At 35.4% G+C, this 27,049-nt stretch overlaps 1 protein-coding gene across 2 annotated transcripts in view; it reads left to right on the forward strand.

The window, feature by feature from the left end:
- Positions 1-896: 896 nt before the first annotated feature.
- GLRA3 (glycine receptor alpha 3) overlaps positions 897-27,049 on the forward strand; it is an 83,000-nt gene continuing 56,847 nt past the window's right edge. The window contains exons 1-2 of one of the 2 annotated variants that reach the window (XM_054295809.1): positions 897-1,115; positions 22,206-22,333. In XM_054295809.1, the coding sequence (XP_054151784.1) occupies positions 997-1,115; positions 22,206-22,333 (247 nt within the window). In that variant the 5' untranslated portion in view covers positions 897-996. The remainder of the gene's footprint in view (positions 1,116-22,205; positions 22,334-27,049) is intronic. The other variant, XM_054295810.1, reaches the window with a different exon arrangement.

Below are 27,049 nucleotides of genomic sequence, written 5' to 3' on the forward strand. Positions count from 1 at the left end.
CATACAGATTACTAAAAGAATTTCTCAAACAATATTTCTCAATATCAATTCATAAAGCCTTCCCCTTGCTAAGGAAAGCTGAACCTGGTTTGCCTGAAATGTTTGGTTTCTCTGACAATAAATGTAATCATGTCACTTTCCTACTGCCACCTGTACTTGTAGCATTGTTCTCTGTCCCCCCTGTTCTCATTAATAACTTTCTGGTTTGTCTCTTAAGATGTTCTTTCCCATAATCCCTTCCATTCTCCTTCCCAGTCAAACTTTCAGACTCTTTGGGTTTCCCTATTAGCCCACCGTATAGTTCTAGCTCGTCTTTCTTTTCTGAAAAGTCAAATAGAACAGGATATACTTTTTCTGTTTCAATCAGCGTTGTATTTTAAAAGAGGCTGAAATACAGAGATGGGTTTTTCACACCCCCTCAGCCATTTCCTAAGTAAAATCCTACCCCCAGACCTACAGGCAAAGCAGAAGCGCCCCTCTTTGCCCAGTCTTTTCCGAGACCCGAGGTTCAGTGAGTTCACCCGGCCTGTCTGACGGCAGCTACCCCGTGTAGGCATCGACTCGGCGGCCCGGTCCCCGCGGCAGGGACGGCGCTGGGGCAGGAGCCGTTCTGAGCCCGCCAGCCCCGGCGGAGCGTCCCCTGAGCCCGGTCCCGCCCCGCGCCCCCGCGCCGGCCCCGCTCTCGGGGGCGGCCTCAGCCGGCCCGGCCCAGCCTCCCGCCCGCCCCGCCGCCGGCCGCGCCGCGCCCCGTGCCCGGGATGCGTCCGGCGGCCGAGAGCCGGCTGCTGCCAGGAGCCGGGGGCAGCCGGGCGGGCAGGGGGACTCCCGCCGCCGCCGCGGCTGGGATCGGCTCCCGCTGGGCTGCGATGTGGAGCGGCGGGGCGGGCGCGGCGGGGCCCAGCGGGAGGGCGCCCAGGCGCTGAGGCGGGCGGCGGGCGAGGAGCCGCCGGAGCTCTCCAGGGTGCTGGGCTGCTGCCCGCCCGCGGAGCCCCTCCGATGCCTCCGACACCGCCGCTCCCGGGCTCCGCCGCCTCTGCGAGCAGCATGGCCCGGATTCGGTACCTCCGCGCCGCTGTCTCGGGGTTTTATCTGTGGGAAGCTGCGGTCCTGCTCAGGTGAGTTGCTTTCTTTGGGGACCTAGAGGTGTCCCCGTTCCCGGGTGTCGGGCAGCTGAAGTGCCTGGGACGGGTGCGGACAGCCGCCGCGGTCACCGCCTTTCCTCACCACGGACGCCCGGCTACCTTCGGCAGCCAGGCTGTGGGCACAGAGGCTAAATGCGTGAGCTCCACGCTTCCTGAACGGCTTCATAACACTGCACTGTCCCGAATCCCATTTTGAATTTTACAAGCAGGAGGTTGTGTACTTCCTTCACCTGCTCGCAGATGGAGTTTCCCTATAAGATCTGTGAATTTTATCATTGCTTTTAGCAGGAATTGTAACATCAACGATATTGAAAATTCTTAAGGTGCAAAGTGTCTATATGTAAAAGTTACGGAAGATGATCTGAGTTGGGAATATAAAGACTTCTTTATTACTGTCAGTTCTTTTCAGTAAAATGAAAATCACAGATTGCCTTAGGTCAGAAGTCTTGTGCAGAAACAGAGAAACACTAGCTGAGTGTTTCTGAGAGCATATGGTCTACAGAAGTTCCCTTAAGAGGGAAAGCATTTGCTGTGCTACTGACAGTCTACGATTTGTATTATGAAAGATGGCAACATATCCATAAATTATGACCTGAGTAGAAGACTGAGGTTCGTATGGCTTCCTCAGCCCAGCATACTCTTTTTAGGTAAAGTGATGTTACTGTATCAATGTAAGCTTTCTTTTAACACATAGCTCTAAAAATGTGGTGATACCAGGCTAAAATGAACTTAGAACGTTCATTTTAGAACCAGTATCACCACACTTCCAGAGAAAGAGACTTCAGTGTCTTATATTCAGTGCTGATGCAGTTAACCATGGTTGTTATCAACAAACATTCTAGCCCTGTATCACAATAAACAAACTATGGCATATAACATGACAGTGCCAGACTAATTTAAGAATCACATTGTTATTTAACAGACAAAAATCGAAACTTAAATTTGAAAAGACAGTTTGGGGATTATACATGTAAGGGTTTTATAAACATGAAGTTAAGCCAGCAGCATGTATTCCCCACAATGATGGCACACTTCACAAGTACTCACAGGTTTATAGCAAATCTTTCAATTTTGAAGTTAATTTAATGATGTCAACATATGTAACATAAATATTTTATAATGCAATTTTATTGTAATTATGACAAAAGAAAGAGATTTTAAGAAACTTGGTCACATGGTATGAGATTGACACTGTGAGGAAAGAGTCAATGCATGTATATTACACTTTAAATCTTGCAGTGAGTATTTAATGTTCAGTGTAGGTGAACAAACACTTGTGTAGTATAAGCAATAAAAGCAGTACTATGCTATTTTATTTCTATTTCAGTGTACTTATGGAACTTATTTCTCCTCTGCATATCATTCCATGCAAATGGTTGAATTGTTCATCCTTTATTTTAACAACGTAAAAACATTTATTCCAAAGGGGAAAAAAAGCTATAAAGTCAGTTATGAATGTCATAGAGGTATTTTTCATCACATAAATCTGTACCAATAATCTGAATTGTTTCCAAACATATGCAGATATCTTATGTAGCATAAATTCAAACTATTCTCTTCAACATCCAGATAACTGTTGTATTGTAATAACATTTTACTTATAAATAGTCACTTTATGATAATGAACATGGTTACTATGCACATGGGCTATATAGTTGGAGAAAGAGTTCAGAAAGCTGCTCAAAGTCCATGTTTATCTTCCATATCAATCTCAAGATAGAGACTGCTGATCACTTTAGGTCTAGAAACAATACATGAGAAACCTGAGCCAGTTCAAAACACATAGGAGTCTTCTTCACCCTTTGAAAATGGAAAAAAAAGTGAAAAAAATGTAAAATATGAAAACCTGTAAAATTCTCAGCTTTTCTAGAGCCATTAATTCTATTTCTTTTCCAACTTAAGCCTTGTGAAATGATTCCCATTGGAGCAAAGGGAGCAGGGAATAGTAGAACGCTGCTCCTACTCTCTGTTAGACACAGACTCCAGCCTTAGAACCTGTATAACATTTGATGGGAAGGTGGGTGTGCTATGGATTTCTAGGAACAGTCAAAGTGGTTTATTTACTCGCACACTTTGGAAGAAATGATGTTATCTTCTTTCACATTATGCAACTTTGAAACTTTTCTGCTCTTCATTAGGAAACTAAAGGCCGTGTGAGAAAACTGAATGAAACTAACAAGAAAAGCCTTCATTGCTTGTCCAACAGCCCTGAGGCTATTTAATGTTTAAATTACATGCCTGTGAAGATAGGAAAAAAAGATGGTTTTCAGTGTAAATTTGGACTGGCTATTTTAATGAGCAAAGTCTCGAGATGCATGCTTAACAAGAAGAAACTTCACCTGATTTATTTTTTTTTTAATAACTCATTCTTCATTCCACATCAAAAGATCCTTCAAATTGCAATGACTGAAACAAGATGTATATTGGTCATTATTTGGTCTAATTATTTGGTCTCTGAAAGATGTAGGGAAAAAAATTAGAATAGCAATGAAGCTGGGAAAGGGTCTAGAGGAGCAGCTGAGAGAGTGGGGTTGTTTAATCTGGAGAAAAGGAGGCTCAGGGGGGACCTTATTGCTCTCCACAACTCCCAGAAAGGAGGGTGCAGCCAGGTGGGGATCAGCCTGTTCTCCCAGGAAACAAGTGGCAGGACAAGGTGAAATGGCCTCAAGCTGTGCCAGGGAAGATCGACATTGGATACCAGGAAGAATTTGTTCATGGAGAGACTGGTCAAGCATTGGAATGCGCTGCCCAGGTGGGTGGTTGAGTCATCATCCTTGTAGGTGCTCAAGAAATGACTGGATATGGCACTTAGAGCTGTGGTTGAGAAGGTGTTCAGTGAAAGGTTGTACTTCTTGATCTTGAGTTCTTTTCCAACCTTAACGATTTCATGATTATCCATAGTCTTTCATAGTACTGTGCATGTTTGTACTGTTAGATTAACACACATATTGATAATGTATTAATAGATTTTAAACCTGAAAAACAATGGTTAAAGCACATAACACTCTTGTTTATGCAATATATTTGAGGATAGAGAGAAAATCTATTATCACACCCAAAATAAATAAAACTATTACTTATTAATATTACTGCCAGTCTGAGCCTGAGTGTGATACTAAGAGGGTCTGGGTGTAAAAAAATGGCAAAATCTAGGGAAAATAATGTAATGTAGCCTTGAAATAACTGTAATTTACTACCAAAGAAAGAAAAAAATTCTGAGATATAGTTTGAAGTCATAATAATGTCTAAGACTGAGTATTCTCCTGAGTTTTCAATAAAGTAACAGTGTTAAAAAAAATTCCTCTGGATTTGCCTGAATTCCAAAGGGTCATGATGAAAGCAAGATCATATTTGTAGAGTAAATGCAAAGATCAGATTTGTGAGTCAAAAACAGTTTCATAACAGCTCAGGAACTTTCACGGACACCAGCACTGATCTGTTAGAGCTATGCTGTCGGGGACTTGAAGGTATTTGCTTTTTCCTTGGAGGATGTAATCTATCTATTTTATATGTAGACCTGTGTATGAGGAAAGAACAGGATGAAAAGGTAGATTGCACTGGGGAAATGCAAAATAGATTCTCCCTACGTGGTATTTCTTTATTTATCTACATTAGCATAGATTAAGAACCATGCTACAATTAGACTCTTGCCTCTTTCCTTGTTCTTTTCACTACTCCATTGAACTTACATTAACGAAAACAGTATCACAGACACAGATAATTGCTCTTAAAAATCAGATTTTTGTGGGAAAAACCTCCATGCAACATAACTTTGGGGCATATCTGAGTTTAAGGTTAACTGATTTTGAAATTGTTCTTGCATTTCATTGCAAATTGATTTCAGGTGAATAGCTATGAGAGGCAGAAGTCATTATCCTTTAGGCCAGTATTAGTTCCTTCAAATAATGAAAGAGAAAAAATACAACAGCTAAAAACTATTAATTCTGACATAGCATCACAAACACCTTTGAAAATAAAGATTTTCAGGTGCTCTAATGAAGCTTCAGTAGCTTATTAATATGTCAATAATTAGACCTACAATGCTACTCAAGAAAAAAAAGTGTCCAAATCAAGATGCGAATAAAAGTTTGTAAAAGAAAATCTGCTAAAGCAAGATGACAGCACTGAGGCATAATGCCTTTCCTTGGCAGCCCAGACTTAATATGAAAGTTAGTTTCTGTGGAATAAAGAAGGTGACAGACTCCAGGTCCCATGAAAAGCACTTAGCACATCTCAGGGAGTAGCACAGGAAGGGTAGGCAAGCTGGGAGCTCAGACTCACAGCAATGCAGGAAGGAACAGGATTCTGCCATAAAAGTTTGCAGTCCCACAGCACTTGTGCAGGAGAACAGTTCAAAAGTTCAAATTGATGGGCAAAGGTGGTACTGAAGAGGTATGCCCAAGGTGAAAGCCAAAGGGTCAGGTCAGCAGGTCAGGCTCACGATGGAAATGATGAAGGTACAAGACTGGGTGAAAGCGTGCTTATGCACTAGCTCGTGCAGAGACCACAAGAATCTCCCCAGCATTTCTGAGGGTGAAAAAAAAGGAAAAACAAACACAAGTCCTCAGAGAAGAGAGGTGAACTCCTGCTGAGGGTTCTACAAAACAAACCTCTCTGTTTCAAAGCGGAATTACCAGAGCTCACAGTGAGCCCCGTCAAATTCCTGTGATGGAGGGTCCTTCCAAAAGTCTAAGAGGAGAGCATCAGTACCGTTAGGAAAGCATTGCATTTTTCTAAACTCAAACAAAAGTGTCAAAAAGGGGTTTTGTGACCCCTTATTTGAATATGTAATTCAAATGCTCTTGCATATCAGCTCTACCAATTTCTCTTCTAATTCAACTATATCACTGAAGAGGCTGAAATCCTTTTGTACCAAATAGGTACAATTTTTAATTTTCATGAGCAAAAATTTGGTTAGTGCTTTAGCTATCCATTCTTTATTTCTATAAAAACATGGTGATTTTTCTAAGTGATTTTCATCTTTATAATTTCAGGAAAGGATTATATATTTATGTATGATGTATATATTTTTGTGTTTACAGTACTATAATCTTTAAGAAAATTAAATAACACAGAAATTTCAATTAAAACCATGAATCTTTCAATTCTTACAGTGCTAGTGACATTTTCTTACTTTTCAACTTCTTTTAATTCATTCCTAGCCAACTGATGGTAACAACAACTGAAAGCAAGTAATATTGTGAGATAAGTGCTGTGCTTCTGTATGATGATAAATGTAATAGCTCCTCTATAATATTAGTTTTGTCCAGGCATCCTAGAAATCATGACAATCAGAGAAAATAAAAAATTTTTACAAGATTAGAGCTTCTTATTTTAACAGATTCAGAATACAGGCTTCAAATGACCTTACTGAGTATTATGTAATAATACCTATAGGGAATTATTCCTGCAAATCAGCTTTTCTCAAGTAATGAATGATGAAGAGCCCTTTTCTGTGGTGTTTCTTCTTGTCCTCTTTACTGCTTTTCCTACTAAAGTTCATGATGTTTAGTGAAAGAATCAGTGAAGGAAGATAGGAAATAGAAGATATCACTTTCACTGATAAATTGGCATCATGAATAGGTCACGTAAAAGGCACCTTTTTGAGGATATCAACTACCAGCAAAAAGGGAACATCTCAGAGAGCAGGAAAATACACTGTAAAAAACTATGTTCAACAAGGATGTAGGACCAAAACAGAAGAATAAGAGCATCAGAAAGCAGAATAGTTTGCACTGTAAAGTCAAGAAAAAAGGATGAGAATCTTAAAGGCTATACTTTTTTCCTAGCATAATTTCTTCTTTTTTATGGCTTTTTAGGCAATATTATCCTTTCTGGCTGTCCTTTCTGCCTTTAGATGGTATGGCAATGGAAGTCTAAGAAGTGACAATAAAAAGAAAAAATGAGAAAAAAACCATAGATGGTATATATTTATATAAAAGAATTCATTTCATTATTACATTTCCAGTCAGATGTCTAACGAATTGCTCCAACACATTATTGAATACAACAGCAAACAGGGTAACAACACCTGATCTACACTTAACCGGGCTTTCCACATAATGAACAGAATCACAGAACCATAGAATCACAGATCACAGAATCACAGAATTAGGTTGGAAAAGACATCTAAGATCATCACATCCTTTGAATGAACATCCTCATGTTAACTAGACCATGGCATTAAGTTCCACATCCAGTCTTTCATTAAACATCTGCAGGGACAGTGACTCCACACTCCAAATTTTTATACAATTTTTCCATACTGCATACCACCCTGTTACTTCTCTGGGCTTACCTCTGATGTACAAAATGAGTGGGGACAGCAGGGAGAGTCAGGGCTATTTCCAGGTAGGAACTTCCCTAAGGAAGATCAGTCCTCTTCAATATCATTATTACCGAAGTTTCTTTCTGGTGACACAAAATATTAGCAAAATGCAGTTTTCAAGTGAAACAGTTTAAGACCACAGAAAAGGTAGAAAATTTCAAGAATACTCTGGTCTGATATGATCATGGTCATTGATGGGGCATTGAATAGTGGAGCTGCACAAGTAGTGGGGCTACTGACTAATGCAAATCAATGGTTAGAGGAGAAAGAATGGCAGCAGGTTATCCCGAGGCTCTTCTGGTGAAACAATAGAGTAGAACACAGGAGTACTAAATTGTCTCAAACAGTTCCTTAGGCTCAGTTAATTGCTATTAACCTGCATGGGATTCTTACAGTTAAAACTAATTTAGGAAAAGTATCATAAGCAAAATCAAATCAGCTGTAAAATTTAAAGAAACAAACTAATTTTTTTCCTCTAATAAAATTCAAGATGTAGAAATAACTACATCACCTACTGTCTTAATATTTTTCTCTGTTTTGCATTCTCTCTTTGATATAAGATAGATATATAAAAACATTTAATCGAAAAAAGGTATTGGCTTATCTGCCCATCACAGCATTGCTCAAGGCTTCATATACTATGCACATTAATTAGTTTACATTAATACTCCAATTATTAGTTTACATTAAGACTCCACTATGTCTAGAGTTTGAGTTCCTTATAAAAAAAATTCCAAATACCTTCTCCCTTTCTGAATTTTGAAAGGTAAAATGTGAACCTAATGTAATCCTAGTGTCTCTGAAGATCCACAAGTACCAGAACATGCAATTTTACAGATGATTTTCTACAAAATTGGCTGATAACAATTTTGTATGATTTTTACCAACACTTAAATTTAATTAATTTTAATTTCCCAAGTAATCACTCAGCAGAAATACCTGGCTAATACAATTATATCAGCATGGTTCTCATAGGTTTCTTTTCTTTTCTTTTCTTTTCTTTTCTTTTCTTTTCTTTTCTTTTCTTTTCTTTTCTTTTCTTTTCTTTTCTTTTCTTTTCTTTTCTTTTCTTTCTTTTCTTTTCTTTTCTTTTCTTTCTTTTCTTTTCTTTTCTTTCTCTTTAAAACTATTTTCATGCTACATCTTAGTGGGAGACTGCACTTAGGGACTATTTCAGGACTGAGCTTAGGGACTATTTTGTGAAAAGTTGGTTTATAATGTTCTGGCATGGAGTGGAACTCAATTTCTAAAAGGATCTTGAGTTTTTGTCCTGCTAAGTCTTGTAGTTTCATAAAGGGTTCAAAACTTGCTGTCCTTTATGAGATTCAGAAATGCACAGGAGAGTCCATCCTCTGGGCTAGGTAGGCTAAGACATCTTCAGGGACCAAGTGAACTTGCAGGTTTGTGATCAATATATGTGCTGAGTAAGAGTGCCCTACTAGATAAAATAAACGTCACAACGTGGTAAATTGCTGGCAAAAATAGAATAAATATCTTGAAATCAATCACGAATAAAGTGCTGACTTCACGCAGTGAAATTGTGCCTAACTCCTGTGTTTGAGAGTAAATGTCCATTCTGTGCCTAAGCACATACATAGAACTTTTGGGAAGGGATATGCATCTGTGGGATGTTTTCCCTGATGCTGTTGGGTCAGATCCATTACCTCTGACTCAGCAGTATTAGAACTAAATTCAAAGTGGCCAGATTTCAGCATCATATCTGGAATACATCCCCCAAAAGACTTTTTTTTAAAATCCATTGTGGATTTATTCCACAGTGCTTTATTCTGCTAGAAGAATTCTTTGTGGATTGTTTATTGTCTTTCCTTTTTAATTTTTTTTTAAGAAGCAAATTTATCAGAGTTTGCTTAAACTCTTAATTTGCAAGACTTAAAGTAGAATAAAATATCTTGTCACTTCCCTCAGTTGTTGTGCACTAAAAACTGATAGTCAAATGTTTTGAGCATAGTATTGCAAGTTTTTACCACACAAAATGAATATGAAATGTCCCCACTTGAGACAGAAATATGTGATTACAAAAAGTACAACATAGCAGGGAACTAGAATAAAAAATACTATTTGGAAGTTTCTCCATATATGTGTTAAAATTTTACCTTTTGTCTTCAAAACTTGTACCCAAATTCTAACACTCTGCAAATGAGCTCTCAGAATGTCCCTCTCTCTTTACCTCTTTCTGTTGTCTCTCTACACATGTCTTTGGATCCAAAAGTGCTCAAATTTTCACCTGTGATCAAAATGTGTGCACAAAGGCGCTTGTTCAGATTCCCTAAATGATGGTTAACAGAATGCTCTTTTTCCTCCTTTTCATCAGGGATGACTTCTTCGGGAGAAAATGGATCTTGCACATAATAAAGCCTTTAACACTCTTTGGGAAGGAGGCAGTGTCCTCAATGCTTTCATGATGGTCCAGGGAAGGGGAGAGGGTGCTCTGTCTGGACCCCTTGCTCATCTGGTGAAGGATTTGTGAGGGCAGTGGGGGACCAGCTCAGGTCATGACCCTTCCTTCTCTCAGCTTATTTGGAAGTTTTTACACAAAGTTCCTAATACTGGGATGATAATTTAAGTGCTGCCATAATGAAGGCTAGAAAAGCAAAGACTAAATATGTATCTGAGGGGAAGTTCAAACACCACTTTCTGTGTGTGAAAGAGAATGAGTGTAGTGGACCAGGATAATTTTGGAGGAAGCATGAAAGGCTAGCAGCACTTTTTTTTTAACCTTCACGTTATTTTCTCTGACTTATTCCGTAAGGAATATGCTTCAGTGCATGCATTAGGAATACTGGGTTCTGTCATTATGTGGCATGAATTCTGTCACTCTCATCATCACCCTGAAGCTCAACTCTGTTCTTGTTAAAGTCTTATACTGATTTATTACAGTGTTGATCCTGGATAGAATTAATAGAAAGGAAAAAAATACTTAATCCACATATCTCCTATAAATTAAAACGGTTGGTTAAACATCACCATTCCTGTCTCACAAAAAATTCCAAAGCTCTGAAAATATTTTCTCACTTTTTAATGCATTAAAATAAGTCTAAGTTGCAGAAAGCAAGAAAAAAATCTCCTAATTCTTTGAGGAAGATGTTTAGTCCTTGAAAATTAGAACCTGAGACTCCAGCTTCAGTTTCCATTGACATTGGAAAACTGATTGTTACTGACAAAATAGAAAGGACACTGAACAATAGCCCACCCAAGGCTGTCAACATTTCATAAAGCTACATTGAAACACATATGTTTCCTCTAAACTCCATTTCATGAAAACAGTATTTTTTCAACTAGAAATATTTTGTCTTATTTGAAAACTCTAAATTATTAGTAAGAACACAGATCTACATTATAATTAGCTGACTAGTCAGAATAAACAATTTCATGAGAAGTATTTTGGGAAAAAATCCTTTATATAGTGACTTTTCAGGCTATATTCAGCTCTTCTCTAACAGAACTTTTATCAAACTTATTTTAGAGAAAAAGTCAAATCTTCTAAACAGCCATCTCACATGTTCACTCAAGATACAGGACTGATATAACCAGAGATTCCCTAAGGCAAACAGAATATTGTGTCATTGAATTGTGGTTCAATCTTTACAAATCTGGAATTTTAATTCAAAATCAATTTTTTTATCTAGTTTTGATAAACTTCAATTGTTTTATTCTAATGTAAGATTTTCTGAGAAATTTTTTATGCATACAAAAAATTAAGAAGAAGCACAGGAAAGAACCCATTTTCAGTTTTGTTTAGGGTTTGCAACCCATAAAAGTCAATTTTTAAAACAAAATATAAAAAAGGATCAGAATACACATGACATTCTAATTGGCCATTAATTATGATTACAAGAAAGATGTCTCTTCTGCAAATGTACACTTCAGTGAACACTGCTCTGTTTATACTGTTAAGAGTGTAATAAATATACTTTATAATAAATAAAACCTAATAAATGCAAAGCTGATGGGCCACTCCCATAATAGTAAAAAAATCCATTAGAACTAAGAAACTCAGTGATAAACATTTCTACAATTTAAAGGACATTCTGAAATGTATTCTAAATACAGAATCAACAAAGCAGCTATACTCTGTAGAATTTTGTTTGTAGAATTCACAGGTTCTTCCTCGATCTAGGAAGAATTGCCTTGAGAAACAGCAGCTTACAGTCAAAAGTCTCACTTGCATTAATTTGCCAGCCTTGTGTTGCCTCATTGCCACCAGCGGCATTAGCATCCATTATGGTGGTGAAAGACACCAGTCAGGGGCTGTGCAAGGTCACTTGGTTAGGGGAATCATGACAATAAATGTAATTATTCAACTCTGACAGCTTTTATAGAAGAATATCTGGTGTAATAACAGAATATTCAAGAAATTATTTTACTCGGTCACTTTGCCACCTATCCATTATGCCTATAACTTTTCTGCATTATTTAGTGAATACACAAATTACTCTTTATAGTGGGATAATAATGCAAGTTCAGACTTCTAGAAATAAGTGGTCTACAGATTATGTAATATTTTTTAAAATATTCCATTCCTTTTAGCCAAGTACAATCTATCAAAAAAACCCAAACCAAACCAAAACAAAGTTAACTGAATTTGAAGAAGATCTAACTATTTTTAATCAACAAATAAAGTTGTCAAAACCTAAACCCATTCTTTAGGTCCTTGGAAGAGTGAGAGATTTGTCAGAATTTGAATATTTGAAATATTTTCTGCTCCTCTTTGAGTTAGCTTTTTCCTCATCCAAAAGTAGGCTGAATAAAATAAAAAATGGCAAGAAACTAAGACCTGAGTTTAGATAATTTATAAAAATAGGCTGTACAACAGGCTAAAAGAATATTATATAGGTTCTTCTGGGAAATCAATGAAAAATATTCAGAACGGAGTCCAAATTTATAAAATATATTAATTCATATGCTGCATTGTTGAAACTGGCAACAATAAACTTGTCTTATACAACAAGGCAAAATTACAGAGACAACCTGTACTTTGTTTTATTCATATTTTAATGAAGATAGAAAGCCTTGCCCGTAGGATAATGAAGAATGCTGATAAATTAATTTTCTTCTTTTACCCTAAGAGATTATTTTTCCTAAGGAAAGTGTAAAGCATTGTGTTTATATATATGAACTAAGTCACAAACAAAAAAAAAAAAAATTACATAAATCTAACATTATCTAGACTAAATATACTAGAATGATGGTCATGACAGAGCAACTTATTCAGAAGACTTTAAATCACGTTATTCTGTTTCTTTTCTCTCTGTTAAGATAAGCTGAAACATTCCACTTCAATCTAAAGTTTTTTGAAACTATCGTCCATGATTTATGTACTTCATGTTAACATGTGTTAAACATGTATTTACTTCAACAAGCTATTTTACTTCCATTACAAACATGACTAGAGGAAGATTGTAGAACTGTATTAATAAATGCAAAAAAATATGGCACCTTAAAGGTATCAGGAACATGAAAAAATGCATGTAACTATTGCCTAAGCTACAGGAGCACTAAAATTTAATATTAATTCTGTAGCTGAAACAGAAAAAAAATTCAAATCTAAAAGAAAAATACTTTTCTAATAGTTGCATTGAAATTCAATCCCCTATATATTTAATGTAGCTTTTATTTATAGCCACTAAAATAATAAAGAATAAATATTTAGTAAACTTAAAATAGAAAGGGGTTTTTTTGTTGCACCTAAGTATTGTTACTTTGGCTGAAAATGTGTCCTGATGCAACTCTACTTATCTCCGTAGCTGTGAAAAATCAGTAGAAAATCTAAATTTTACACAAAATATTTTAAATTTTCTTGAGGGCTTTTCTTAGAAAATACATTTTTTAAGTCTTGGTGATACAATGCTTCTGCTCCTCTTAGTTGATGACACTCTGGCAAACATGAGTTAAGAATTCTGTGTTTGTTCTGATAAAATTATCATTATCTAAAACATTGCAGGACATGAAAATCTGCATTTTCTTTGCACAAGGAACTGTCAAATTTATGACCTACAACAAGTAAAAGAGATTGCATCTTTAATTAGCAAGAAACACATTATTGTCAATTTTAGCAGAAGTACAATGAAATGCACTTGCAATCTCAGTCTTTGTTAACACATTGCAAATTTAATTCTTTCTCTGTCATTTACTATCGTTGGCTTTATTACATGCCACCCTCTTCCACTATTCTTTCACCATAGGAAACTTTTTTTTGTCCCCCAGAATTAAATTAATTTATTCAACAATAAATCATTATTCAAATAGAGTTATTTTTGTAATGGAATACAAAGGAGTTGGAAGAAAATTATCTCCTTGTATTAACCTTGAATGGTAGATGTTAACATTGTCTAATTCAGGCATCTAAACTAAGAGTTCAGTTTCCCTGAGTTCACAATACCGATAATGTAAAGAGCTTGTCTTCCAAGGATAATTCAGAGAAGGAGATGAATTTTGTATTTTGTTTTGTTTCTCAGAAGAAAGTATCTCTGTGTGAGCTAGAGTAGAGCAGCAGTGACAGATTATTTAGTATGCCACTTTCAGTACTGGGTCCATGCAGCTGTGACCCCCTGACATAGCTCCTGGCCTTCCAGAATGGCCCTGGATTTTCATAAATAAATATTGCTGATGAATGGCCTCCAATCAGAAAAGTCGGTTTGTCTTTTATTTTTTATGAAGCATTTTAATTTATTTAAATTTAAAAAATAATTGCTTAAAATTTTTTTTCCTGTCTTCTGAACTCCCACACCACAATATTTGCTAATCTTTAAGGTTTTAAAATTTAAAATTCTTTATTGCAGTAAACCACTGAGACTTGTACTTCTCTCCTGCACAGCTATCTCAGTCAGTTTAAACATGTGACACCTCAAAAGAATATCTGTGTCATGCCACTTAACTGAACAAATGCATTTCAGTGATAAATGATGCAAAAATTTAGAAAAACCTTAGCTTTATCCCAAAAAATCAAAAAAATTAGTATTGTTTATGCTTTACATTAATGGATTAGATTTTTTGGTGTAAAATTGAAAGCAGTTTTTGTCTTTCTAAAAAGAGCAGAGTTTATTTTTGTAAAAACAAGGAAAAAACTAATTTGGATCAGCTTGAGGCCTTCAGTAATCATTCCTGTTATATTTTAATTTTATTTTAAGATATCACATGCTGGAACATTCTACTGTCAAAAAGGTATTTTTGTTCAGGTTTATGCACCTCTTGACTAATGTGTGCAAATTATGCTTACTATAAAATCTGATCTTGTTAGTCCTTCACCTACTTAATTAGTAGATCAGATAGTTAGACATTACCATTACAAAAAAAGCCATATTTTTGTACCATTACCAAAATGCTTCTGACCTCATCAAATTAAAAGCTTGCTTTCCCCATTAATTCTACCAAATGTATTTGATGAAGTTCTGTATCATTCAGAAGAGGCTTTGAATGCTTTCTTCATATCACAAAATCTTATTGCTGAAGTTTTCAAAATGCAAGACACCATCAGATGATCCAACACCACCAATTAGAGGATCATTTCCTTCCTAGCAGACCTCTTATATTTCATGGTTACACTGAATATTTTTTGTTTTAAAAGCTGATGAATTCTATCACCATTGCTTACAGCTATAGAATCAAGGACACTAGTCATGAGGTTAATTCTCCTAACCATTGCTGGTGAATCAGTGAATAAGTACCACTAGAATAATTTACTGAAATGCTTTTGTGTAGCAATGTATGTGAGATGCAATTAAATGCATACTGGCTGCAGTTTTTGCTTTCCTTCTAAGGGTGTAATTAATTTCTTTGAACTTCTCTGGAAAGTATTTTCATATGAAGTGCATTAAAACATTCAAACATCAGCTGGAGAGAATGGACCACAAACACAACATCCAGTTGCTCCAGGGGTTTGGCCACACTTGCTGTCTGAGAGAATAAGTTAAATAATGAAATGAAAGACCTACTGGACCATCACAATGCACGTAGTGGCACTGTAGTACGCATTATAAAATGAAATGTAAAACTTCAACCTCTCTGAAAGACTTAAATGGATTGTGTTTGAGACAAAATTAGTAATTTATGATGAGATGAAATGAATCCCCAGGACAAATGTGACAGTAACTTAGTGTTAATGTGAGAAAACATTTTTTCAAGAAAAAATGCGTCAGTAGTTTACCTATAGAAGGGAGAAAATGAACTTACCATATAACTCAAAGATAATTTGTATCAATTGAGTTCAAAAGTAAGTCTGTGAGACTCTGGAGACTACTCAGAGCTAATTTGGATAAATGAGCAGATTGTCCTAAATTGGACTTGGAAGCATCTCTCTAGGAAGTTTCCAGGAAGGTATAATTGCAGCACACCTTATTCTTTCTCTGCCTGTCACCTTCTTGTAGCAGCAGTAAAATGAGAAGACTCAGCAAATGGTGTAAGATGTAATTTCTTCCTTCCCTTTTGTCTATACTTTTCTTATTGAGCCCCTTTGGAGTGACACAATCTTTTTTATAGAAATGCTGATAGTACTCCATCACCATTTTTCTTCAGTATTTTCAAACAAATATATGTATTTTTAAGGCTGAAACCACACACTGAAAACAATTTTTAATACCCTACCTTGAAGATGAATGTTTAAATGAAGGAAATCAGTAAAAAACAGCACTTTCTGCAAGAATGATAAGTCTCAAAGATAGTAGGCCTGAAATCAGATTTGAAAATATGCCTTTTAAAATAAAGCTTGTATAAAGCACTTTCATATGTAAAGTTTCTTTCCCTTGTTTGTGCTTTTGTAAAAATGAGCAGAGGATTAGGATAGATAGACACAACTTACAGGTAGAACACAGTAGTTCTTCAGGAAAAAAAAAAAGACATGAGAGAGCAATCTGATTATCTGATGTTTTTCAGCCTTAAATGTTTTTGAGGAGGAAACATTTGTGGGAATTGTACATGCCCTTTGAAGAGTTTTTTCCTATAGTTTTCTTTTGGAGGAAGAGAAGAGAAAGATGTTCTCTCACAAACATTCCCACTTTAAATAGACAATTCAGGAGCACAGATTCATGACCCATGCTTCATTTTATCCATGACCCATGCTTTATCTTGGTAGCTAAATTGCAAGCTGATAGATGAGACCTCCCATTTAAATTCTGTAGATTTTGGTGCTCTGGCTGTATAGCTGTGTTAACCATACTTTTTTCAGACTTCTGTAGCAGCAAATATTTTAAAAACATAAAAGAATCAATAATAATGTAAACATATTCTCAGGAGAGGATTAAAAAATAGCTAAATCCCATCACCTGCAATCACAGTCATACATGTCACACTATCCTAAGGCCTAGCTCCATCTTGAAACACACAAGGCTATCTATCTATGCTCAAAGTGTTATACTATTCCATAACTAAAATGGTTCAGTGGTTGAAAGTCTTTTAATTTTGATCTAAATTTATTCCTGGCAACTTCACATCCATTTGCTTTCATGACAACGTTGTCATTTAGCTTACAATTCTTTATTCCTTGCAGGTGCATGTCATAGACAGAATATTTGCCTCTCTTTTTCCTAATTGTGGTCAACCTCTGATTCTTTAAACTGCTTCTTGTTTATGGGCAGCTCAAGTGCACTTTCCATCCCAGAGCTCAAGCTCCTACTGTGCAAGGAGCTCATGCTCATACAACTGCTTAGTAAGTCAAATACCCAGCTGTGAAAGGAATTGAGCAAGATGAGCCAACATTACAGCTGTAACTTTCAGACCTCATTACAGCAACTGCAAGCCTGCAACCCAGCCCTTGTGTAGAAGGACCCTGAGAAGACATCATTTCACACTTGGAACAATGCCCATTGCTTCCCTTCCTTCAATCAAATCAATCAAGTGCCTTTTGACAGTCTGAAGATTTCTGCATGAGATTTGTAATGTTTAATTTGAATTTAGCCTGCTTTTCTATATATCATTCCTTTCCACCAATCTAGCCATATATGAAGAACAATACCTTATATTTTATTAATTTTTTTCATCCAGAAAGCTGTATTGTCTTAGTTGGTTCAATCTGATCTTCTGTTATTAAATTGTGTGTCCAAATTTCCATTTGAATTTGTCCAACTCTCATTGGTTTTTCTTCTGCTTTTATTCTTTAGATAAATGTCCAGCATTTTCTGCTATCTTGAGATATTTATACACTTCAATCAAGCTATTTTTTTTTCACTCTTCTTTTTTGATAAACAAAGAAGATTAAGTTTCTAAAGTTTCTTACTGGAAGCAAATTTCCCTAACTCTCAGGTCATGGCTTTTCAGTATCTTTCCAAATGCTTTAAAGTCCTTTTAAAACTCAGATGTGGAATTTGATGCAACATCCCAGAACTGGTCTCATTAATATCGTATAAAATAATAAGTGACCTTCATGCTTCCACTCACTCTTTCAATCTTTCCACACCACTGCATAACACAGCAGCACAGTGAGAACTTCACCACAACAGTGCTGAGTTGTTTCAGGCATTCTGAATCCTTCTTCATTGCTTTCTCATGTTCACAGTTCATACATCTTCTAATATCCTCGCTCTAATTGTTTTAAACTCTCCTACTGAAATGGGCTGACTTCAGGAAAGAGGTTGCTTTCTTCACATCATCAGAATTTATGTCTCTGTCAATTCTTTTTGCATTTCTTAGTTTTAAACCACCAATTGCTTTGCATTTTCTTTTCAGATTGTAGATGGCATTGCTGAACACCATTCTTACAAGTAGCTTGCTTTCTCAAATTTAGGATGTGGTAGCTGATCTAGAGAAGCTGCATCTAGTCTGTGTCAGGCCGCTTCTTCTCTCTAACATTTATATCCCACTTGAAATATCTTCAGCTTGACCTAACAGTTTCTGATTCAAACATGACTCATTGTAGGTAAAGCACCTGTGATTTAGGAGAATTTTCTATGTCAGTGATTGAAATTCCAGCTTGACAGACTTCAAGACATTGATGCAAAACTCATTTGTTCTCAGATTTTTGGCAAAAAAAAGGTTAATGGACAGAATAGACCAGAGACAGGAGTAATTATAGTCCTTGTGATTGTCATTTTCTGATCTTGTCTGGTGTTGTGCGACAGCTCATTTGAAACAAAAACTGTAAGTTTTAATGGTGTGAATTTGTCTGGTCAGAAATAATTTTTTAATATATCTTTTGACATTTTCAATTTTTTTCTTTATTCTTTTCCACAACTTCAGTTATCAAATTTCTTTTCCATTGTTTTTGAAGGCTTAATTTACATTTTAAAGATTTTCAGGAGGCATCCAGGAAATTGAAGTCAAGTACTCTTCTAAGTCTGAAATTGGAAAATAGCATAAATCCTTATAACTGATATTAATATTTGCGAATAGCTCACAGAAACAGCTCAGAATCGCTACCAGGGAGACCATTCTTGTTGGGAACTTTTCCTCATAAGATATAAACAGATCAGAAGACTGTCAGGTTATAATCTCTCTCCAATAAAAGACTTCAGCAATGGGAAGCTTCTACCTCCAAAAAAAATGTACAGTTTTGTTTTTCAGTAATTTAAAGCCACATTATGACTTTATGTTAAAAACAAGTCCATTATACCTTGCTGACATTAAAATTCTTGCTGATATTAAATTCCTATAAATCTTTCTGTTAGAAAATGCATGTACAAATTCTTTAAAGAACTGTGACAGGTCAGAATGAATTCCCTCTGGAGGCACGCAAAGCCATTCCTGGACTTATGCAATGGTTGTGTATCGAGGACAAAGTTATGTGCATTATTAACACTAAAAGGAGCTCAACTCTTGGTTCATGAAAGGAGTCTACCCTGCTCTAACCCCTTAGCCAGAGGCCTAGATTTCAGAGGCACTGTGCAATAAAACTGAAGAGCTCTTACCATGCAGAGTAAATTTTTATATTAATCTGGAAACAGAAAATCCCTTCCTAAAATCCAGTGCTTTACTTAGCTTTTACTACATTATCAAGTCTAGCTCTTTTTTAACTGGACGAATATTCCACATGGCAGCTTTGACTGATGAAAGTTTTATTTTTCCAATAGTTTCTTGTAATACATATTTTTAGTAAAAGTTGAATCAAAAGGGCAGAATTCTGAAGAATTCAAACAGCTTTTTCTCATTACACCCCAAGCTTAGTAAAAGGGAAAATATTCCTTGAAGAAATATTTAGCTACAAATTACAAATTACTTTTGAGATAAAGCTTGTTTATACAAAAGGTATTAATTATGCTGAATGTATTCTTTTCATAAGCAGGCAATGAATTATTCAAGGTACTCTGAGACTTAAAACTGACTTATGAAAGCAAATATTAATGATGCCATCATATGAAACAATAAATATCACTTTGAGAAAATCCATAGTCACAGCAATTTCTATTTTTCCCAGTTAGCATTAGTTACCCTAATTTCAAATTACTTTATTCCATGGCAAAGCAAGAGCTACAAGTACAAGAAAGAAAGGTTTACAAAAATTCCAATGAAGTAAAAAAAGAGCAAAGAAACAAATTCTTCCTTTCCAGCAAATGACATTCAAGCAAACAATGGGCCTTTCTATATTTGAGTTCTGGATAATTTATGTATATTAAGAATAAAAATATAGGATTGTATATCCCATAGTATAGAAATTTCATAGACCTAAGGAATAGAAATATAAATTCCTTACAGAGGACTACTAGAAAGAAATCTAAGTGTTTAAGTGTATATACTAAGTGTATACATGCAGTAACTTGCTTCTCCTGCCTTCCAAGTAGATAACACCCTACAAAGGGTAATCTGACTCTTGTATTTTATTTGCTTTATAGACATTAGTGATGTTTTACAGAAACAGTAATCACTACAAGTTGTAATAATGTGAGGAATGAGGTCCATTCAGAATGATTGATAATGAAAATTGTGGCAATAGGATAATTTCAAACTGAACTACAAAATGAATATGTTGAATACTTACTTTCTCAGAAATGGAAATACATTCTGCAGCTATGGGAAGAAATAAAAAACTAAGTTAGCTATTGAAAGAGAGTAAAGAAACATTTCTTACTGAAAGAGACACCAAAATATTGAAAACCATTTAGAAATATCCAACACTTTAACAATTTATGAACAATTTAAGAATTTACCAATCAACTTACAAATAGCATAGAACAAACACTTGCTAAGCAATTAACTCAAGGATAAAATTTAAACCTTCTGCTTTAATATTACAACCAAAAGACTTAATTTCCATTTTTAATTAAAATATGAGCAAACAATAGCATTCTAGAGGTTTCTGTGTTCATACTCTGTGTGCCCAACCAAATTGGTAACTCTCAAGCACTAATATGAAATCTTTTTTTATTTAAGATAATAAATCCAAATTTCAAACTTGAAGACAAAAATTTTAGCAGACTTTCTAAATGGAAGTTTCTATAAAACTGTAACTTTTAACATCCTGGGTAAAAGAGTCTTGGAAAGAAAGAAATTACATTCTCAGTCTGTGCTCCACATGGCCTATGCATGCACACATACTTGCATGAAATTTTTCCATTTTGATATTCCATCCATTGTTTAGAAGCAAAATTTAGCATGTTTTTTTATGAGCCAGGAAATTCCTAAAGTCTTTACATTATTCCCTGTGTTTACATCTAAACAAAAACATATTTAAGTGGTTCTAAAAGAGTGACTTGATATGGAGACAATGAATTGGGTCAGTAAAAGAGGTTTAAGTCCTTCTGTAATGAATTTTTGACTTGAATTCAGCACAAACATGCAAAGTTCTTGATCTTTTTTGAGACTCCAAAAGCCACAAATAGTTTCAATTGCACTGTGTATCAAATATTACTCAAAATTTATGTATTTTCTGACTGTTATTTTTCCAGTGTGTTGGACAGCACTCAAGAGTTGTTCCACAAAACAAAAGCTTTTCCTTTGGGTCCCATGGCTGATCACAGCACTCTCTTAACATGTGCAGAACACACTTTAGAATGTCAGTGGGAGTTGTGCATGCATATGAAGAGGGAGCTATAGGAGATGACATTTGACATGTGGCCCTGAGAGGAAAAGTTTGCCCTAAAACAGTTTGTTCAGTAAGTCGTTAGGGTTTTGCTTTGTTTTTTGGGATTTTGTTTTTGGTTTGGTTTTTTTTTGTTGGCTTGCTTTTTTGGGGTTTTTTTGGGGTTTTTTTTTGTTTGTTTGTTTGGTGGGTTTTTTTGTTGTTCCTGTTGGTTTTTTTACCCACTTGAAGACAATTTTAAATACCACCTGCCAAGAGACTGATCTGTTTTATTACAGTTACCTATCAACATGAACCAAAAATTACTGATAGTAGTACTATTCTAATAAATTCCTTAGCACTTTTTTTTTCTTCTGATCCAGGCTTCTCTCACAGCACACACAGTTAAAATAGATCAGTCTCAGAATAAACTCCACAGTAGGACACTCCACATATGCAGATGACATTATTTAACTCTGTGATAATGATATTGGTTATTGCTGACTGAAAGTGTTATTAATCTTCAGAAGTTCTGAGGAAGAAGTAACCTATAACTGTGCAGCATAGCAAAATAAAATGCATGTATGAAATGACAGATATAGAAAGAACTTAATGTTTTACTTTCTTTACTACTACTGTTTTTATAGTATTATCTAGCTTGAAAGACTGTCTTAGCTTTCTTGTTTTCCCATTCCTACAAAAAAGAACTATGATTGACTAAATAAAATCAAAGTTTTGCTAACAAAACTTCTAACAAATTTTTGTTTGTTTGTTTGTTTTTCCTTGCTGCTAGTTTGGTAGCCACAAAGGAAACAGACAGTGCAAGATCTCGTAGCATGCCAATGTCGCCATCCGATTTCCTGGATAAGCTAATGGGGAGGATGTCAGGCTATGATGCAAGGATCAGACCAAATTTCAAAGGTAATTTCACAACTAAACTTTCAGGTTTTCAGTATGTCAGTATTACTGCTCACAAAAATGCAATTTCTGAAACAAATTGAAATACGAAATATGAAACAACAAATATGAAAACTAAGAGATACTTTCACTCAAAAAAAAAAAATAGTGCCTTCTTTTGCATTTGTTTTGTATTGTGGCAGTTCATTTCAGTAGTAATACACTCTACACCTGCCACTTTCACAGCTGCCCAATTGCAGGCCTTCAGTAACTATACCTTATCCTTAGATTAGAGTTATCTGATATAATTTGTTAGTTTCTTGCATTTCCTGAAATGCTTACTGATGGTTTCAGATTCCCAGCTTGGATTGCCATAGCATGAAACACTACAGAAAGCAAGCTCTTTGAAAGATTGGCCAAATCTTCATATCTGTCTGGTGCTCAAGAGTGTGTTAATGACATTGACCATCAAACTCAAGACAGCTTATCTTAGTTACCAATTCTACCATGAAATTATATTCCTCTTTCTTGGGCCCCATTTGTGCCTTGAAATGCCAAAAGGACCATCTTTCCTCTTGTTCTTTTCTCTGTTCCCAGTTCTCCACTGAAATTTTAAGTTCTCAATACATGGAATTTTGTCTTGGCATGTGCCTTTTATGCACTTATCACAAAGGAGATTCAATTAAAACAAAGCAGTTTCAAAGGCTGAAACAGTTTGCAAATGGAATGACTGCACTTTCCTGACAGTCTTAGCATATTATCTACACCCAGGCACATTAGAATATTTAATGAAGGATTACAAAAACTATATTTTTATATGAATGTGGAAAGTATCATACATACAAAGGCCGTCCATTCTAGTCTGGGAAGTCTGGGTAAATTTGACTACCCTTCTTTCTGAAAAAAAAGGAGATCCAGTGTTATAGTGGAACCATATTTAACTATATTACTGAATTTTTAAACAATATATCAGTCTTTAAATTACCCAGAATATAAATAAAGTTTTGAAAGAACAAACCTATTGTGATTAAAAATTATATTATTCTTACTTTGCCTTAGTTGCTTTGTTCTATGCCTATCTTCTTGAGTCCAAGAGATTCTCTTAGCTCTAATATTTCACATAAGCCCCATATAAGGCTTTACTCCATGTTTACTACAAAAATTTTCCTTCAAGCTGGCTGTGCTCTCTCCTCTAAGTCATCTGTCACTGCCTTTCCATCTTAATTCTTATCCAGCAAGAAATGTTATAATTTTTTGACATCTCCAAGTTCCAGAAACTTAAGTGGTTTTGACTCTAAAGCCACTGCCATGTGCTGGTTTTACCAGAATTTGCTCAGTCTGATTCATAAGGACCATGTAAGAGATTTGTCAGATTACTTCCTCATCAGCAAACCATAAACAGTTGCTTGTGTATATATAAACTTGTTACCCAGGATTTACTGCAGCTGGAAATGCTTTGCTCTTTTTTAAGTTAGTGGTGCTGATATTTCTCAGGAAATTATAAACGTGCACTGGAATTTTAAACACATCTCTATATGATTTGGGGATTGAATTTTATAGTTTGTCATGGGCGGCATCCAATCACAACCTTCTGATGGGGCAACAGTGAAGAATAGGCAGATGGTTTAAAGATTACAAAATTAAATGCAGTAATTCTTGAAAGTAGAATTCAAAGGATTTAGAGCTTTGTTTTGTAACTATTGAAACTTAAAGAGACAAAACCTAATTTGACGTTGTTCCTTTTCAAAAAGTGCACATTCTAAATCTTCTGGACAGCTATGCAGTTTGAACAGATCTGCCCAGAATGATTCAGACCTATCACTAAGAATAAGTATCTCCTTAAGTGACTTTCCCACTTTTTGGTTAGTTTTATTACTCCTACAACAAGTGCTGGGGCTTAATGCCTTTTTAAAGGTTTTAAATTGGTGATAGCTTCAAAGAAAGAGGGTAAGTACTAAAAAGATAACTCAGATATTAATTTTAAATAATTTTTTGTTCCAGTAAAATTCCTATTCAGACAAGATTTTTAATTACCCATTTTATTCACAATTAATCTTGGTCAAGAAGATGAAATTATATATTTTGTCTCTGTGGTCTGCTTTTGGATATGGAATACTGCATATGAGTTCTTGTTCAAAAAATATAATAGAGAAGACATGGTGTTTATTCAGCTATGGAATACACCAGGAAATTCAGCATCATTGTAAAAGCTTTGTTCCAGTTGCATTTTTTTTTTTTAATGTTATATTAAACCTATAGTAAAGTGCTTCTCTTACTCAGTGCCCCATTGCAGATGATATCCATTCCTGCAAGTATGGAAAACCCTTAATTGCCTTTAAAATTTGAACACAATTATGTATCCTAGATGTAAAAAATTTAAATATCAAAGTAAAAATTTGGGCATTTATATAGGAAAATGTAAAGTATTACTTGCTCTGATATTGGCAAGATTTTTTTCAGCAATCATTTGTTTAGAAGCTTTGAAAACCAGGACTTAATTTAAAAAAAATTAATTTTGTTACATATGGTTTCCTGATCCCTTTTGGAAACTTATATATATTTGGCCTTTTCATTATCTTCTGGCAATAAAACCTTTGGTTTTTGGAATATTAAAAAGAATTTTTTTTTGTTTGCTTTAAATTTGCTGATTGTTTTACTGATTTTATTGCCATGTGACATACTAAGATGCGGAGAAGTATTACCTCCTTTTGATCTTTGCAAAGTTGTGTATTTGCATGTTACTGCCTATTGTGTACCTTTTCCAGTGTTTTCTACTTAAGCTGCTTTGTGGGGCAGCTTTTCATAGAATTTTTGATCCTTTTTGACTTTTTGACATCTTTCTTCATAATATATATATATATTAATTCATGTGATGTATTTACATATAATATTAATCTGTATCTCTTATTTATAAAAGTTCTCATTATTTCTACTAGTTTGGCTGGTACAGAGGTAAGACTTGCAGGGATAAAGTTCATGTCCCCACCATCATATCTGAAATCTGGGTGGGGGTTTGGTTCAAGCTATACTTGCAGAACATGGTAGACATTTCCACTGATTACAAAATTGACACAGGTGACAGCTGACTCACAGTGAATTGTATTTCCACAGTTCTGCAAAGATTTTTATAATGTCTGGATTTATATCACCTCAGCCAGTCAGTTTGTTCCTGTTCACTTGGTCTGAAATGTCTTCTACAGTCTTCATACAAAATTCCAGCAGAATGGCTCTAGTATTTGACACAGCCAGCAATTGGAGACAAATGCTGCTACAAAGCCTTCATTTGGCTTTTCTGCTCTGACCTTCTTCACTTCCATGGATACTTTTATACCTTAATCATCTTCTTTCAGCTTTCAGATCTTAGCAGGATTCTATTTTTAACGCCTTGTGGATAGCGATCATTGTTAGCTTTTCTGTCTCTAGTGAGTTTTAGCTCAATTTCTTTTCTGTCTCTCTTTAATCTATGTTCAACTTGCCTGAATTCCTGTGTTGGAACATGACTTCCAGCTTTTACAACTTCTCATTCGTGATTCTTTGTGACTTTCTGAGAAGTTCAGAAAGTTCTGAACTTTCTGAGAAGTTCATTTTTACTCTCAGCACAGTGTCTTTGAGTTAGCTCTAAAGCATTTGGAGGCTACTTTTAGCTTCTACTTTTGTGCCCCTTTTAAGTAGCTATTAACTGTTTTATTGTAATTTGAAATTAGGCTTCAGCACTGTAGTGATTTGGAGCTTATTCTTAATAAAAGCAACTATGTTGATAAAGCAAACATATTTCAAATTATAGTGCTATTTTAAACAAGACAGCATCACATGAAATTTGAAAGGATGGCAGGTACTACAACATGGAAGTGTTTGAAAGAAAAGCTGCCTTGCAAACAAATTACTAATATGGGCAAGAAATACAATTTTCTCCCTGACAGTTTTTAGTGATTGCCTTCATTCATGATCCCTACTTTTCCCTTTCCCCTTGATTCTTTTCAGGAGTTGAGCATGTAAAGCTTTTACTAAATTCTCAGAAGTACTGGATATGCTCCACAACTCTAAATAATTAACTGTGTATCAAAGTGACTGCAAGTGCTACCTCCTTACCTGAGATTTGTGCTCCATAGGTGTAGTCTTGTGTATTGCAAAGACTGAAGTATGTGTTTAAGCGTTTTGTTAGAATTGTTGTACAGGACTTCAAAACAATTCTGCGCTCAGAAAAGAAAGCTGGATGTTCCAAGTTGTGTCCTAGTGGGAGAATTTTTAATGGACATTCTGATTCTTCAAGTATTTAATGTGAATTTTATTGGTGATGTTAGATTTTGCTAGTTGCAATCCACCAGTAGTGGCAGAGGAATTTTTTTCTTCAGTGATACTAAAAAAGAGATGTTACATAAAAGTTTTTAAGACCAGTCTTCATATTTCAGAAACAGATCTCTCATTGTTAGACTGCTTACAACTACAAAAAGAATCCAGGTTCTTCCACACTGAAGTGGTTTATTGATATAAGAATACTGCATTGTAGGAAGGCAACAAAAAAAATTTGGAGATGGAAAAACCTTGCTTGGTTTGGACACGGACTGAAATTGATGAGGAATAATGGAAAAATTAGCATGCTGTTCCACAATGACATTTTTAAAGTGACTTCTGGAAAATAATTTAAGCCCTTTTCCATGAAGAGGCAATTCATTGTTCAGTTATCATGATGACTGCTCTGCCACTATTGATTCTTCAAAATGCAATATAAGACAAAACAAC

Source organism: Melozone crissalis, unplaced genomic scaffold (genome assembly GCF_028551555.1).
Source record: "Melozone crissalis strain CALT ecotype California unplaced genomic scaffold, PUWL_Pcris_2 ptg000006l_1, whole genome shotgun sequence".
Taxonomy (NCBI): Eukaryota; Metazoa; Chordata; class Aves; order Passeriformes; family Passerellidae; genus Melozone; species Melozone crissalis.